The sequence below is a fragment of the Macaca nemestrina genome, chromosome 6 (genome assembly GCF_043159975.1).
Source record: "Macaca nemestrina isolate mMacNem1 chromosome 6, mMacNem.hap1, whole genome shotgun sequence".
Lineage (NCBI taxonomy): Eukaryota > Metazoa > Chordata > Mammalia > Primates > Cercopithecidae > Macaca > Macaca nemestrina.
This window is the reverse complement of record NC_092130.1, coordinates 462,994-478,014: the sequence shown is the minus strand read 5'-3', so window position 1 is coordinate 478,014 and position 15,021 is coordinate 462,994. Positions and strand designations below refer to the sequence as shown.

At 51.9% G+C, this 15,021-nt stretch overlaps 1 protein-coding gene and 1 non-coding gene across 9 annotated transcripts; one reads left to right on the top strand and one right to left on the bottom strand.

Moving 5' to 3' along the window:
• Positions 1-73: 73 nt before the first annotated feature.
• Positions 74-146, bottom strand: TRNAV-CAC (transfer RNA valine (anticodon CAC)). The gene has a single exon. It is a non-coding gene; the product is annotated as a tRNA-Val (tRNA).
• A 438-nt stretch (positions 147-584) lies between these two features.
• LOC105483961 (tripartite motif containing 41) lies at positions 585-13,986 on the top strand. Of its 8 annotated transcripts, none has more exons than XM_011745046.2 (8): positions 592-2,504; positions 8,951-9,046; positions 10,858-11,088; positions 11,605-11,627; positions 11,827-11,954; positions 12,374-12,549; positions 13,134-13,281; positions 13,554-13,986. In XM_011745046.2, the coding sequence occupies exons 1-8, from the start codon at positions 1,404-1,406 to the stop codon at positions 13,577-13,579; spliced, it is 1,929 nt and encodes a 642-aa protein (XP_011743348.1). In that variant the 5' UTR covers positions 592-1,403; the 3' UTR covers positions 13,580-13,986. The 8 variants fall into 8 exon arrangements, 6 of the variants coding, with proteins under 6 accessions (XP_011743345.1, XP_011743348.1, XP_011743346.1 ...); XM_011745044.2 differs by having other exon boundaries at positions 12,374-12,555; XR_011624387.1 differs by having other exon boundaries at positions 596-2,504; positions 12,374-12,546; positions 13,135-13,281.
• The last annotated feature ends 1,035 nt before the right edge of the window (positions 13,987-15,021 follow it).

Here is a 15,021-nt window from a genome sequence, read left to right as displayed (position 1 = left end):
AGGCCACACATGTCCTTCCAACCCGGTGACCTGGCATCGGGAGAGAAATTCTCCTGAACAGGCCCAAAAAAAGTGTTTCCGCCCGGTTTCGAACCGGGGACCTTTCGCGTGTGAGGCGAACGTGATAACCACTACACTACGGAAACTGCCTGAACTAACGTTTCTCCAGCATCGTCCTGAAGATACACGTGACTGCGAAGGCCAGGAAGGCGCTGGGCCCTCGCCCTCGTGGGACAGACCCAGGGACCCCTGCCGCGGCCGGCTAAGTGGTGTCCAGGTTCTGGAGCCAGACTTGTCTACCGCAGCCGGGTCCGCAGCTCCTGTAATGGCCGAGCATAGTTCACCCACGAGTGTTCGTGGTTTTTGGCGCGTTTGATCTGACATCCTCAGAGGCCTGACCAGACCCCTCTAGGAAGCACGACGTCCCCCTGGAGTTTTCCCGCGAGCCGCCTCTCCGAGAGCAGGGTAAGTAGGTCCTGCAGGCCCAGCCCTGGCGTCACGCCGTGTCTGGCACTCACTGGAGATTCTGTACATAAATCATTGCCTCGTCATTTTCCTCGCATCAAACAACATTTATTTGTTTTTTATTATGTATCGACATCAAATATCTATAAAAATAAATTTTAAAGAGCTATTTAAGCACCAAGTATTATTTCTACTGCACAAAGCATCTATTTTTGCGGAGATGCTGTGCGAATGTAGATGTAATGATTCGTCACTACTTCTTTACTTCTGGGCAGTTAGGGAAGTTCATCTAAACCATGAGACTGTGTCCGGTTGGCAGTTTCCACCTTGGATGCGGAACGCCGACTACAGTTGGGGAAGGGTTGGGCGTCTGCGGCCCGATCGGCCAAGCGCTTTCTCAGGCCCCGCCCCCGGTCCGAGCCGTATGACCCTCTGAGTCCTCCACAACAAAGTCTTCTGCCTAGAAGGGCCGGAAGTACTTCAGGGCGCTCCGCGGACCCACCCCCTCGCTTCCGGCATTGGCGGTGCGGCGTACCGGCTGCAGTCGGCTGTGTCGGGAGGGTAGGATGGCGCCTGGCCGATGCGGTCATAGCACCGAAAGCAGACGGCCACCAAGCGCTCCCCCCACCCCCCGAAGTTTCTCCCCAGCGGCGGGGGATGGGGGTAGGCGGTTCCTCTGTTCTTTCTGCGTTCGCCGCGGTCCCGCACCACAGAGACGTGGGCCTCCACCGTCCTAGCCCTACCGCCCTGTTCTGTAGTGCGGGCTAGAGCGTCTCCTTGCCATTTCCTGTCGCCCTGGGGCCCCGCGGGGGAAAAAGGGAGAGTAGCACGACAGCGGAGGGAAGTCGAGAGCTTAGGTGGTGTGTAGACGCCGGAAGTATTGGGAAGGAGGCCGGAAGCTAGGGGCGGGGCCAGGACGTGAGGAGGGGCGGGGGTTTATGAGGAGTCCAAGGAGCATAGGGGCAGATTTGCACTCAGAGCCACCTGAGGGACTTGGCGGTGGTGCCCAGCACTGTCCCCTCCCCTCGCAGAGACGCGGTTGTCGTTTGGGAGTAGGGAACACTGTGTGGCGGGGTGGGTTGGCGGGAGGACATCTCTCTGGCTGCCCTTGGGGCGAGGTGTGGAGGGGCAGGGCTGGGGGTGGAGCCGGGTCGCCAGGGCGTCGGTGGGGAAGACCCCCGCCCCTCGCCCCCCCACCGCACCTCTACACTGGCTGGCTGGACACTAAGATGGCTGCCGTTGCCATGACACCCAACCCTGTGCAGACCCTTCAGGAGGAGGCGGTGTGCGCCATCTGCCTCGATTACTTCACGGACCCCGTGTCCATCGGCTGCGGGCACAACTTCTGCCGAGTTTGTGTAACCCAGTTGTGGGGTGGGGAGGATGAGGAGGACAGAGATGAGTTAGATCGGGAGGAGGAGGAGGAGGACGGGGAGGAGGAGGAAGTGGAGGCTGTGGGGGCTGGCGCGGGGTGGGACACCCCCATGCGGGATGAAGACTACGAGGGTGACATGGAGGAGGAGGTCGAGGAGGAAGAAGAGGGTGTGTTCTGGACCAGTGGCATGAGCAGGTCCAGCTGGGACAACATGGACTATGTGTGGGAGGAGGAGGACGAAGAAGAAGACCTGGACTACTACCTGGGGGACATGGAGGAGGACCTGAGGGGGGAGGATGAGGAGGACGAGGAGGAAGTGCTGGAGGAGGATGAGGAAGAGGATCTAGACCCCGTCACCCCACTGCCCCCGCCTCCAGCCCCTCGGAGGTGCTTCACATGCCCCCAGTGCCGAAAGAGCTTTCCTCGGCGGAGCTTCCGCCCCAACCTGCAGCTGGCCAATATGGTCCAGGTGATTCGGCAGATGCACCCAACCCCTGGTCGAGGGAGCCGTGTGAGTGATCAGGGCATCTGTCCCAAACACCAAGAAGCCCTGAAGCTCTTCTGCGAGGTAGACGAAGAGGCCATCTGTGTGGTGTGCCGAGAATCCAGGAGCCACAAACAGCACAGCGTGGTGCCATTGGAGGAGGTGGTGCAGGAGTACAAGGTGAGAGAAGTACCGAGAGAAGATGGGAGTTTAGTCGGGGGCGGAGAGGAAGTAAGGGGAGCTGAGGAAAGGAAACATCTCTTCGCCCATCAAAGAACCTCATGGTATTGATGAGCTGAGTTTGCTTGTCTAAGCACTTACTGCCAGCAAGGTGGGTTAGAATGAGAAGGATTCTGTACGCAGAGCAGATGCAGTGAAGACGACCAGTCTTCATTTGCTTTGATGGCTTCCTCAAAGCCAATAGAGCAAAGCCGGTGATGCCAGATCAGGTCTCTAGAACTTTACCAGCAGTCTGGCTTGCTTTCTGGTGAGTCTTAAGTCTGTCCTTGACGGAGACACCTAGAGATGGAAAGAACTGGGGGCTTCAAAGGACAAGGAAAGGCTCAGAAGCAGGAACACAGAGATAACCGCTAGTGTCAGCGTCAGACCCAAATGCCCTGCCCTTGCCTCCCAGTGGGTTCCCCACCCACCACGATGTGGTTTGGTTCTGCCTTCAAGGACTTTTGTTGGCTCTTTGTCACTCTTATGTACTGACTAGAAAAGAGCTTTTCAGTCAGAAGACCTGGCTCTGCAAGTCGCACTGTCAAATCTTGTTTGTCTCTGTGTGTCTTTGAACTTTAATTTATCCAGGATTGATAGTTAATATTCTCTGGACATTTGTATGTATACCAGGCACTGTACTAGGCAATTTTCATGGACCGTCTCTTTAAAACCCAAACAACACTGTGAGTTTGATATGTTTTCCATTCCCATTTTATAGATTGGGAAAGAGAGTCAGAGGCTTTAAGTACCATACAGAGGACCACAGAGCTTCAGTAATAATTGACTTAGTTATTTGCTGACCCTTCCCCTGGTGTATACTTTCAACGCCACCACCATTTGGATGTCTGTTGTTTGACTTTTCTGATGTGACTTTCTTGGAGTCTGATTCTAGTTTGACAAATATCTTGCCCCTACTTCTCATTTTGACTTTCCTTTGGACATAGGTAAAGGAGATTTGTCTGCAAGGCAGCCAGCACAAATAGCACTACTTAGTGAAGGCCTGGATGGGTTTGGAGCAGTGGGACCAGGAGGAGGAGAGGGTAGCCTCTGTGTGGTCTGCTCAGAGCTTGTTTGTTTTATGACTCATGTTTTCACACCTGATTTCCTGCCATAACTTCATTTAGGTACTGTTTTTGTTACCCCAATTTTAGAGTAATGTGTGTAGGACTTCTCAGCCCTGAGTGGTACAGCTAGACAAACCTACATTACTTCATCACAAGTAACTATTGCTTCTACGGAGTGATTTTTTTTTTTTTTAAATTTTTTGAGACAGAGTCTCACTGTGTTGCCCAGGGTGAAGTGCAGTAGCATGATCTCGGCTCACTGCAACCTTCACCTCCCGGGTTCAAGTGATTCTCCTGCTTCAACCTCCTGAGTATCTGGGATTACAGGTGCCACCATACCCGGCTGATTTTTGTATTTTTAGTAGAGATTGGGTTTCGCCATGTTGGCCAGGCTGGTCTGAATTTCCTGACTGCAGGTGATCCACCCGCCTTGGCCTCCCAAAGTGCTGGGATTACAGACATGAGCCACCATGCCTGGCTACACGATGATTGTTTCACCTGCCTGATTGTTGGAATACTAGGGAAGGTTTTGAAAAATACAGTGGGTCCTTCCACTAGAGTTTGTGAATCAGTGAGTAGGAGAAAATCTTTAAAAAGCCCAGTCTAGCATGGGGACCACTGCGTTGGTAACGTTGCCTAGCTATTCGGCCCTACATTTTTAGCAGAGATTGTGAGCTCCTGTTGTCCTTTCTTTTTATCTTCTCAGTTCCTAATTAACCATAGTCATCATATCATGTGTGGTCACTTTCTGACCAGGAACCCAGGCCAGACTGTCCATGGACATTCCACCCCTTCTCTTTCACCTCCCCCGTGGGACTGCTCCAAAGAGCTTCTGAAACTGGATTTTAATTTGCATTGGCCAAATCTGTTCTAAATGCCAGCTGCCTGAAAATCCCATATTAGGTCCTGAAGTAGGTGAGGAATTAAAAAAAGTCATAATCTCTTTGCTTTTTCTTTTATTTATTTATTTTTTGAGACAGAGTTCCGCTCTTGTTGCCCAGGCTGGAGTGCAATGGCACGATCTTGGCTCACCACAACCTCTGCCTCCTGGGTTCAAGCGATTCTCCTGCCTCAGCCTCCCGAGTAGCTGGGATTACAGGCATGTGCCACCACACTGGCTAAGTTTTTGTATTTTTAGTAGAGAAGGAGTTTCTCCATGTTGATCAGACTGATCTTGAACTTCTGACCTCAGGTGATCTGCCTGCCTTGGCCTCCCAAAGTGCTGGGATTGCAGGCATGAGCCACTGCGTCTGGCCATACTCTCTTTTCTTGATCTGTTTACTGGGTTCTGCAATTTGGGAGGCCATATACACATACTTAATCTGACGTTTAGTGATGAGTAAATGTAAATACATAGTTTTATTGTATAGAACTAATTTGAGTGATTCGCTTTCTGACTTAATAGGCTATTTTACAAGTGGGTCATTTTTTCTTTATTTTATTTTTTTTGAGATGGAGTCTTGCTCTGTTGCCCAGGCTGGAGTGCAGTGGCACGATCTTGGCTCACTGTAAGCTCCGCCTCCCGGGTTCACGCCATTCTCCTGCCTCAGCCTCCCGAGTAGCTGGGACCACAGGTGCCCACCACCACACCCGGCTACCTTTTTTGTATTTTTAGTAGAGACGGGGTTTCACCGTGTTAGCCAGGATGGTCTTGATCTCCTGACCTCGTGATCTGCCTGCCCTGGCCTCCCAAAGTGCTGGGATTACCGGCGTGAGCCACTGCACCTGGCCACAAGTGGGTCATTTATTCTTTTCAGATATGTACATGCAGTAACCAACAGTAGCTTGGCATAATGTTGTTTTGTAAAATTTTTTTCATTGAATAGGTAATAACACACAATGATATGTAAGTATGGTTCCTGAACAGTTACATGTTTGTTTTGTTTTGTTTTTAGACAGGGTCTCTCTCTGTAGCCAGGCTAGAATGCAGTGGCACAATCATAGCTCACTGCATCCTTGACCTTCTGGGCTCAGGTGATCCTGAGTAGTAGCTGGGACTGGAGGTGTGTGTGCCATCATGCCCAGCTGGGTTTTTTTTTTTTTTTTTGTAGAGACAGGGTCTTGCTGTGTTGCTCAGGCTGGTCTTAAACTACTGGCCTCAAGCAGTCTTCCCATTTTGGCCCCTCAAAGTGCTGGGATTTCTTTTCTTGATGTGTTTACTGGGCTCTGGAATTTGGGAGGCCGTATACACATATTTAATCTGACATTAAGTGATGAGTAGGTACATACAGTACCTACTCATAACCGTCTGGCCGACAGTTAAATGTTTTGAAAATTGGCCGGGCGCGGTGGCTCATGCCTGTAATCCCAGCACTTTGGGAGGCCAAGGCAGGCAGATCATGAGGTCAAGAGATCGAGACCATCCTGGCTAACATGGTGAAACCCCGTCTCTACTAAAAATACAAAAATTAGCTGGGCGTGGTGGCGGGCGCCTGTAGTCCCAGCTACTCGGGAGGCTGAGGCAGGAGAATGGTGTGAACCTGGGAGGCGGAGCTTGCAGTGAGCCGAGATCGCACCGCTTCACTCCAGCCTGGGTGACAGAGCGAGACTCCGTCTCAAAAAAAAAAAAAAAAAAAAAGTTTTGAAAATTTCTCTTATAACTGGCTGGGTGTGGTGGCTCACGCCTGTAGTCCTAGCGCTTTGGGAGGCCCAGGCAGGTGGATCACTTGAAGTCAGGAGTTCAAGACCAGCCCAGCCAACATAGTGAAATTCCGTCTCTACTAAAAATACAAAATTAGCCGGCATGGTGGCGGGCGCCTGTAATCGCAGCTACTCAGGAGGCTGGGGCAAGAGAATTGCTTGAACCTGGGAGGCAGAGGTTGCAGTGAGCCAAGACTGTGCTACTGCATTCCAGCCTGGGCAACACAGTGAGACTCTGTCTCAAAAAAAAAAAGAAAATATATCTGAAATAGTACTCTATTTGAATTTGTGCTTACTAATTTTTGTTTTGGTCAGCAATTTAGGAGCCAGGCGCAGTGGCTCACACCTGTAGTCCCAGCACTCTGGGAGGCTGAGGCAGGCAGATCACTTGAGGCCAGGAGTTCAAGACTAGCCTGGCCAACATGGTGAAACCCCGTCTCTACTAAAAATACAAAAATTAGCCAGGCGTGGTGGCGGGCGCCTTTAATCTCAGCTACTTGGGAGGCTGAGGCAGGAGAATCGCTTGAACCCAGGAGGTAGATGTTGCAGTGAGCCGAGATGGCGCCGCTGCACTCCAGTCTAGGCGACAGAGCAAGACTCTGTCTCAAAAATAAATAAATAAGAAAAACACTAAATGGTAAATTTAAGCATTATAAATTCTGAATTAATGGAGAAATTATAGACTACTGTAGAAAAGTAGAAAGTTATATCAGAAGGCCGAATTTTGTGTAGTTCATGCTATTTTCATGAGTTGACTATAATTCCATTATGACTAATTTTGTCTACAACCACTTGTCCTGTGCAACAACTGCCATTTGCACTCTGGCTTGGTAAACTCTTTAGTTCAGGTCATCATCAGGATGTCACTGGCAGCTTAAGGTATAGGGAGCAAATATTAGATCACATTTACTGATCTTTCGCTACATGCCAGGCACTGCACTAGTGTGCTGTCCATGAGGTCCATTCTCTTCTTCTTTGAAGCTGAGGAAACCGAAAGCATGGCTTGCCTGAGGTCACTTCACTTCACTCTGGTCCTGATTGGAGTCTAGGCTTGAGGCCTCCTACCCTATATTATCTCTCAAAGAAAAGGAGACAGAAAGGCTAGAAGAAGACATAAAAAAGGAAACAGCAAATAGGTAGGGCTTATTCTACTCATTCTGGGCTAACAGCCCTTTAAAGAAAAATATTTGGCTACAAATTGTAGAAACACAGAGCTCATGTGCCTATTGGCTGTAACGGTTACAACCTTTGGAGGAGGGGTTTTGGTTTTGTTTCCCGTTTAGCAAGTGGTTGAGCAGCAGAGAAAGCAGATGAGGAGAAAGAAGCAAGAAGTTGAAATAAGTAAAGTGTGGGCAGGGACTCCACAGTGTCCTGGAGGAGGCACACTTGTCAATTATTGGTGCCCTGGGAAGTAATGTATTAGATATTTCTTGGGATCACAGAGGAAGTTGGGGGTGGGGAGGATCAGGGCCGTTTTCAGGGAGCTGTTTTAAGGGAAGAATACCTTGGGCCAAGTGGAGAAAGGCACTCCCAGACAGAGGGAACAGCATGGAATTATACTCAGGAAATGGCAAGTAATGTTATGTGGTCAAACCTCTTAAGCGTCTGTGTGGAAGGCGTTGAGTGTAGAGGTGAGGCTAGAAGTGTGGGGTCAGTGTTTTGGAAGTGGTGGTGACCCATGGAAGGGTTTTAGCGTAGGCACAAAGTCATCAGAAAAGTATTTAGAGATCTGGGGAAGATTGCCTGTGGAGGGGAGAGGGACCAAAGGTAAGAGCACTCATGGAAAGACTGTGGTGCGGGGCTCAAGCCACTTCCCCCTCAGGTGTGAGTGTGGGGGCTCTCTGGTCTTGAGGCTCCTACCTTTAGAGAATACGTGCAGGGCTGGCCGGGCGCAGTGGCTCATCCCTGTAATCTCAGCACTTTGGGAGGCCAAGGTGGGCAGATCACGAGGTCAGGAGATTGAGACCATACTGGCTAACATGGTGAAACCCCGTCTCTACTAAAAATAAAAGAATGAGGCCGGGCGCGGTGGCTCAAGCCTGTAATCCCAGCACTTTGGGAGGCCGAGACGGGCGGATCACGAGGTCAGGAGATCGAGACCATCCTGGCTAACCCTGTGAAACCCCGTCTCTACTAAAGAATACAAAAAACTAGCTGGGCGAGGTGGCAGCGCCTGCAGTCCCAGCTACTCGGGAGGCTGAGGCAGGAGAATGGCGTAAACCTGGGAGGCGGAGCTTGCAGTGAGCTGAGATCCGGCCACTGCACTCCAGCCTGGGTGACAGAGCCAGACTCCGTCTCAAAAAAAAAAAAAAAGAATGAGCCAGGCGTGGTGGCGGGCACCTGCAGTACCAGCTACTGGGAAGGCTGAGGCAGGAGAATTGCTTGAATCCGGGAGGTGGAGGTTGCAGTGAGCCAAGATCGTGCCACTGTACCCCAGCCTGAGCGACAGAGTGAGACTCTGTCTCCAAAAAAAAAAAGAAAAAAAAAATGGGCTTCTGTAAACGTGCACAGAGGGCTTGGAGGCTTTTGTCACCATCTGAAAGAAGAAAGTGGAGGAAGGAGCACAGTACTCATTTGACGGCCATTTTTGGGGGTAGGGATAAGGCTTTGACCCATCTTGCTGTAGGGAGGATTGCAGAGGTAGGTTCTGAAGGGCAGGTGCCTCTACCAGCCCCCACTTTTCTTTTTCTATTTCCTCAGGCCAAACTGCAGGGGCACGTGGAGCCGCTGAGGAAGCACCTGGAGGCTGTGCAGAAGATGAAAGCCAAGGAGGAGAGGCGAATGACGGAACTGAAGGTGGGTGAATGTCCTCGACAGGGCTGATGGTTACCGTGGTCGAGGCAAGGACGGTGAGGCTCCCCACTCTCACAGGTGGTGACTCGGTCCCCTGAGGAGGGACAGCCAAGGCCCGGGAGAGGGCTAGATGCTTTCCCTAGGTGCTGAGGAGAGGGGGGCCTTAGAGAATCAGGAGGCATGTTCATTCCTGGTTCCAAAATGGAGTGGAAACTGAGGCCTGGATTGGAGGGCCTAGGTGCCTGGCCCAAGGCTGCAGAACAGGCTTTGTACCCAAACACCAGAGCCTGAAGGGGGCAAAGCAAAACCCACATAGCAGCCATCAGAGAAGCTGCTGGCCCCAGGATCCATGCAGGCAGTGGGCAGAGCAGCCCTGAGCATGAGGCGGACACTGTCCTAGGACACTTCCTCTGTCCTGTGAGGGGGCCAGTGTGTTTAAGCTGGGGCAGGATCTAGTGTATGTTAGCACTGCAGAGACCTAATATTTCCCAGTCCAGTGTTTTCTCAGCCCCCGCCCCCCATTTTCATTATTGCTTGCCCATCTCCAAGGAGTCTTTTAAGGTATTTTTTCCATTCCCCACCTCTGACCTGTTTTCATAACCCCAGCAGGCCCTGCTGGGATGGGCTGGCACTGTGAGCTTCATACACCAAGCCAGGAGCTCCCCTTCTGTCCCTCTTCCCTCCTCCCTTCCCAGCCAGTGCCCGGGCCTTGCCACTACCCAGGGCCCATGGTCACCGCCACCTAAACATTAGGGACTCTGCTGTTGGCAACTGCTAGGCACTGAATGGTAAAGTCTCTTTGGGAGTAGGAAGTCATCCTGCCTCTGGCCAGCTGCCCAAGTTGATACTTTTGGACTCTCCTGGGTATGGAGGTAACAGGATCTGTGTGCCCCTAGGGTAGAGCAAAACTGACTGTGGCGGCTGTTTCCCTCCCGCATCTGGTCAGTTAGGACCCTCCTCTGGCCTATTACTCACAGCGTCTCCAGCTGATGGTAACTGTGTGAAAACTGTGCCCACCACCCAGGATGGCCATCCCTGGGAAATAGGGTGGGAATGGGCAGGAGTTTTTTATGTTACAGGATATCAAGTACCTACATAATATCCTTGGTTGTTGCCTCTTAGCCCACAAAGCATAAAAATATTTACTATCTGGACCTTTACAGAAAAAGTTTTTAAGAGTTCTGATCTAGGGCTTTTGGGTGACTTTCTTAAGGTCACTGTGTTTAATGGTTTCGGGACCCTAACTTTATGTCTTGATTCTTGTATTCTTTTATTTATTCGTTTCAAAAAATTTTTACCAAGTGCCTCTTCTGGTTGGCGCTATGTCAAGGTCCGAGGACACTGTGGCAAACAAAGACATTCCTAGTCCCTGCCAACCGGAGCTTATGGTACAGTGGGGGAAAGATGTTAAAAGATATGTCATTTAAACACAACATTTCAGTATCGTATGTGCCACAAAGAGATACAGGGAATTTGTGGGGATGGTCCTGATTTAGATCTGGAGAGGAGGGAAGGCTTCTTTTGGAATATTTAAGGTTGGACCTGAAGGATGAATCAAGGTATGTAGACCAGGTGGAGAGGAGTGTTCCAGGCAGAGGTTAGTGAGTTTGGGGCCACTGTGCTGGGTGCAAGGGGTGGTATCTGGTAAGGCTGAGAAGTAAGGCCGGTAGGAGATGAGCCTCTTTCCAGGACTTTCTTGGACTTGGGGAGTATAGGGCTCCTTTGCCTTGCGTTGAGAAGTGGTAGTTGCAAAACTGGAGGTTATCTTCCTGTGTGTTGAGGTGGTATCTGTCATCCCCTTTGCACCATTCCAGAGCCAGATGAAGTCAGAGCTGGCAGCGGTGGCCTCCGAGTTTGGGCGGCTGACACGGTTTCTGGCTGAAGAGCAGGCAGGGCTGGAACGGCGTCTCCGAGAGATGCATGAAGCCCAGCTGGGGCGTGCGGGAGCCGCGGCCAGTCGCCTTGCAGAGCAGGCTGCCCAGCTCAGCCGCCTGCTGGCCGAGGCCCAGGAGCGGAGCCAGCAGGGGGGTCTCCGGCTGCTCCAGGTGAGCAATGTCCCCTCCCTGTTCCCCCAGCACTCCGTGTTGGCTGTCAGGCAGTGCTTACCAAACACCTGTCCAGAGCTGCCTCTTCTCACTGGGAGGAACCCACAATGATTGAACCTGAAGACCAAAAACATGTTTTAAAGCTGGAAACAGTTAATGTCGAATGTGGTATGTGTGACGATTATACCAGTGAAAAGCATGAAGATTCGGTTGTAGGAGAGGTTTAAATGACAGTTGAGGAAAGGCTTTTTGACAGTGACATCCTGAAAAAGGTGAGCAAGTCATATTGTGGAAATGACAGGATTGGTGGGCTCACAGCAGGAGAGGCGAGTTAGGCATGGCGAGGCATGGGGTGGTTGAAATGGATGTGTGTTCCCTGAGGGCCGTGAGCGTGCTGCCTCTCCCTTCCTGCTTAGGCTCAGTCTCTGACTGGAGATCGGGAAAGCTGTCCCTGTGCAGCTGACGCTCTCTTTATCTCTTTCTCCCTCTCCCTCTTTTTGTTTCTCTTATTCCCAGGACATCAAGGAGACTTTCAATAGGTGTGTTCCCGCTCTTTGCCCTTTGTGACCCAGTGGCATCTGGTTCCCGTCCCTGCTTCTCTTGGGTATCCCTCTCCTCTCCTTCCTTCCCCAGGACCTGAGTTTCCATCTCCTGGACCCTCCTCTCCTTCCCCTCAGCTTTTGCTCTTCCCTCTGGGAATATCATGGTCCCACCCCCTGCCCGGTCCCCTTCCTCCAGGTGTGAAGAGGTACAGCTGCAGCCCCCAGAGGTCTGGTCCCCTGACCCGTGCCAACCCCATAGCCATGACTTCCTGACAGATGCCATCGTGAGGAAAATGAGCCGGATGTTCTGTCAGGCTGCGAGAGGTAGGGAGGTCACCTCCACGACCTTCCTTTGCCTTTCCCTTCACAGACCTGAGACTGGGTCCTGAGGGAAGTTGGGTCCCAGGGAAAGTGTAGGGGTTGAGATGGAGCAGGATCCAGGCAGCCACTCAGGTTGAGGTTTCAAGCCATTAACAGGTAGTCCTAGTCCAGGCAGGCCTGGAGGGTGGGGGTGGGGTAGAGTGGCAAGAAGAGCCAGGCTGGGGGAAGACCTGTCAGGTGTCTGAGGAACAAGAGGAGAGAGAGGGAGCCTGTAGGAAGCTGAGGCTGGCCTCTGGGACCATATGGTGTGGGGAGCTGAATTCAGGGAGGAAGCGGGCAGGAAAGGCCCAGTCTGTGGAGTTGGCTGCTGACAGGGGAACAGCCGTTCCAGCCCTGGCGTATTTGTCCTCCCTCCTCCCAAGTGGACCTGACGCTGGACCCTGACACGGCTCACCCGGCCCTGATGCTGTCCCCTGACCGCCGGGGGGTCCGCCTGGCAGAGCGGCGGCAGGAGGTTGCTGACCATCCCAAGCGCTTCTCGGCCGACTGCTGCGTACTGGGGGCCCAGGGCTTCCGCTCTGGCCGGCACTACTGGGAGGTAGAGGTGGGCGGGCGGCGGGGCTGGGCGGTGGGCGCTGCCCGTGAATCCACCCATCATAAGGAAAAGGTGGGCCCTGGGGGTTCCTCCGTGGGCAGCGGGGATGCCAGCTCCTCACGCCACCACCATCGCCGCCGCCGGCTCCACCTGCCCCAGCAGCCTCTGCTCCAGCGGGAGGTGTGGTGCGTGGGCACCAACGGCAAACGCTACCAGGCCCAGAGCTCGACAGAACAGACGCTGCTGAGCCCCAGTGAGAAGCCACGGCGCTTTGGCGTGTACCTGGACTATGAAGCGGGGCGCCTGGGCTTCTACAACGCAGAGACTCTGGCCCACGTGCACACCTTCTCGGCTGCCTTCCTGGGCGAGCGTGTCTTTCCTTTCTTCCGGGTGCTCTCCAAGGGCACCCGCATCAAGCTCTGCCCTTGATTATCCTGCCACCCGCGGGGGCCCCTCTGGTCAGCACTTGGGGGGCGGGTGGTGGAGGGTGGCCCGTAAGTTTGAGGGGCTCAAAGGCTCTTCCCACTGTTTGTCACTGTGTTGCTTCCCACTCCCCCTTGACCCCAGGCCCCTGCTTCTCCCTCTAGGAGCCTAAAGAACCCTCCTGGCCTCCAGCCCGGCCTTCTCTCACCTCCTATGTCTGTCCAGCAGGTCTGCATGGGTCCCTGATAATGAGAACAGCTGCCTGGTCTTCTCTCCCAGTCTGCCTAGCCCAGCCCTGGGACCGGAATTTGAGTAGGGGATGAGGGGAAATTGTAGTTTCATTCCTTAACTTCCTTTTCCCCACCCCTGCTCTTCAGCCTCTGTCAGTTCTGAGGCTGGAGGGTTTGGGCAAGACAACATCCCCATTCCAATTCCATCTTCTGATGCAAATTTTAGCTGAGGGATTTGGAAGCCATTTGGGGAGGCAGGCTGGGCCAGAGGGTAGAGCTGGGTAATAAATGTCTATTCTCTGGGGGAGGAGGGATTCTAAACTTTCCTTCCATCCTCAATTTCTACCTCCATAGACCGGCCAGAATTTAGCTTCACTTGAGAGAGATCTGGAATGGTCGCCATGATTGAAACCACGCACCATTACATCGCCCAATAAATTATTTCTTCCCCCGTCCCCTTTCCAGCACTCAACTGAGGAGCAAAGCTCATCCCACCCCCACCCCCTCCCAGGTCTGTTCACTGCCAGGCTCCTTTCCCTTGTTCAGTGGAGCTGGCTTTTCTCCCAGCCCCTTTCCATGCCTTTCATTCCATTTGGCAAGCCCTGAGGGGGAGCCTGGGGACGGGTTTGGGTCCCCAAGAGGAGAGCCTTGGGTATAATCTATTTTTCTAGTAACCCCTTGCCTTGACACATAACAGCTTTTGCCCTCTGCTTTGATGGCTGAGGTGAACTCATGTTCTTTGGGAAAAGGGAAGGTGTGCTGTGGAAATAAAATGTTTATTTGCTTCTCTTGTGAGGTCGTTCCTTTAGGTGAGGGTTTAACTCAGGATTTCCTTTCCAACCCCTGCATTGAGAAGCCATGCAACAGAACTGGTTAGTTGCAGTTAAAGGCATGTTTTGCAACTGTTGTCAGGCAGGCTCCTATTTCAACAGGGATATATAGATCCTGCTCCCCATTTTAATCTCTTACCTAATTTACAAACTCTTCTGTCCACTTAGAGATGTTTGCCGCTTCCTACCATTACTTTGAAGCTGTAGGACTGAGGTTCCCCTAAGAATCTCTATACTCACAGTTCACAAGCCCAGGTCCTAGGAACACTATTTCCATATATACATGCACTGAAGCCAGGAATGCCTCATCACCATTGAGGGGAGTAGAAAGTGGGTACATATGGGCCTTCAATATGCTGTAGTTGCTTAGTCATCACAGAAAACTGCAAGGGCAGTGGGGTCTCAAGCCGAATTTTGAACCATTCCATCCCTGTACTGAAGTTTCTATTGGTAAGTGTAATTGTAGTTTAATGGCTCAGTTCTGGCCTTTCAGAAGGCATCTAACCTCATAAATGTGTGTGTGTGGGGGGGGCGGGGCATTGAGTGACAGGTTATACTAGCAGTTGAAATGTTTAGTAGGGCCAACTTTATGGTTATGTTTATGAATGCTTCCAGACCGACCACCCCAAAACTTTCAACCTCTGAGGAATGCTAGTTGTGAGTTAAGTTCTTCTGGTGAGAACTGCTTTGCAGAATACCCTTGACTTGCCTCAAAGACCATGTAGACTGCTAACATGAAGTTTAAATTTTCTGAATTATGTTCAAACCTTTAGAGGAATGAGGATTCATCTTTGTTCCGTTCTTATGTGCCAGCGGTTGGACCTGCGGAGTCTGCTTTTCCTAAAAGTTGACTGCAACCACTTTGAAATAATCAGTCCTTTCCCTCAAGAAGCTTCCCCAGGTTGAAGGTAGGTCCTGATGATCTGCACCTGGTATGTAGGACGCTGATGGGGTTTAAGTTCAGGGAAACTGCTATGTGACTTCTAACAAAC

Bases quoted from the DNA above. Each gene is read 5' to 3' on its own strand.
- LOC105483961 (XM_011745043.2), top strand. From the start codon at position 1,404: ATGAGGAGTCCAAGGAGCATAGGGGCAGATTTGCACTCAGAGCCACCT. The intron at 9,047-10,857 runs GTGGGTGAATGT...GCACCATTCCAG, and splicing joins GGCGAATGACGGAACTGAAG to AGCCAGATGAAGTCAGAGCT. The intron at 11,089-11,604 runs GTGAGCAATGTC...TCTTATTCCCAG, and splicing joins GGGGTCTCCGGCTGCTCCAG to GACATCAAGGAGACTTTCAA.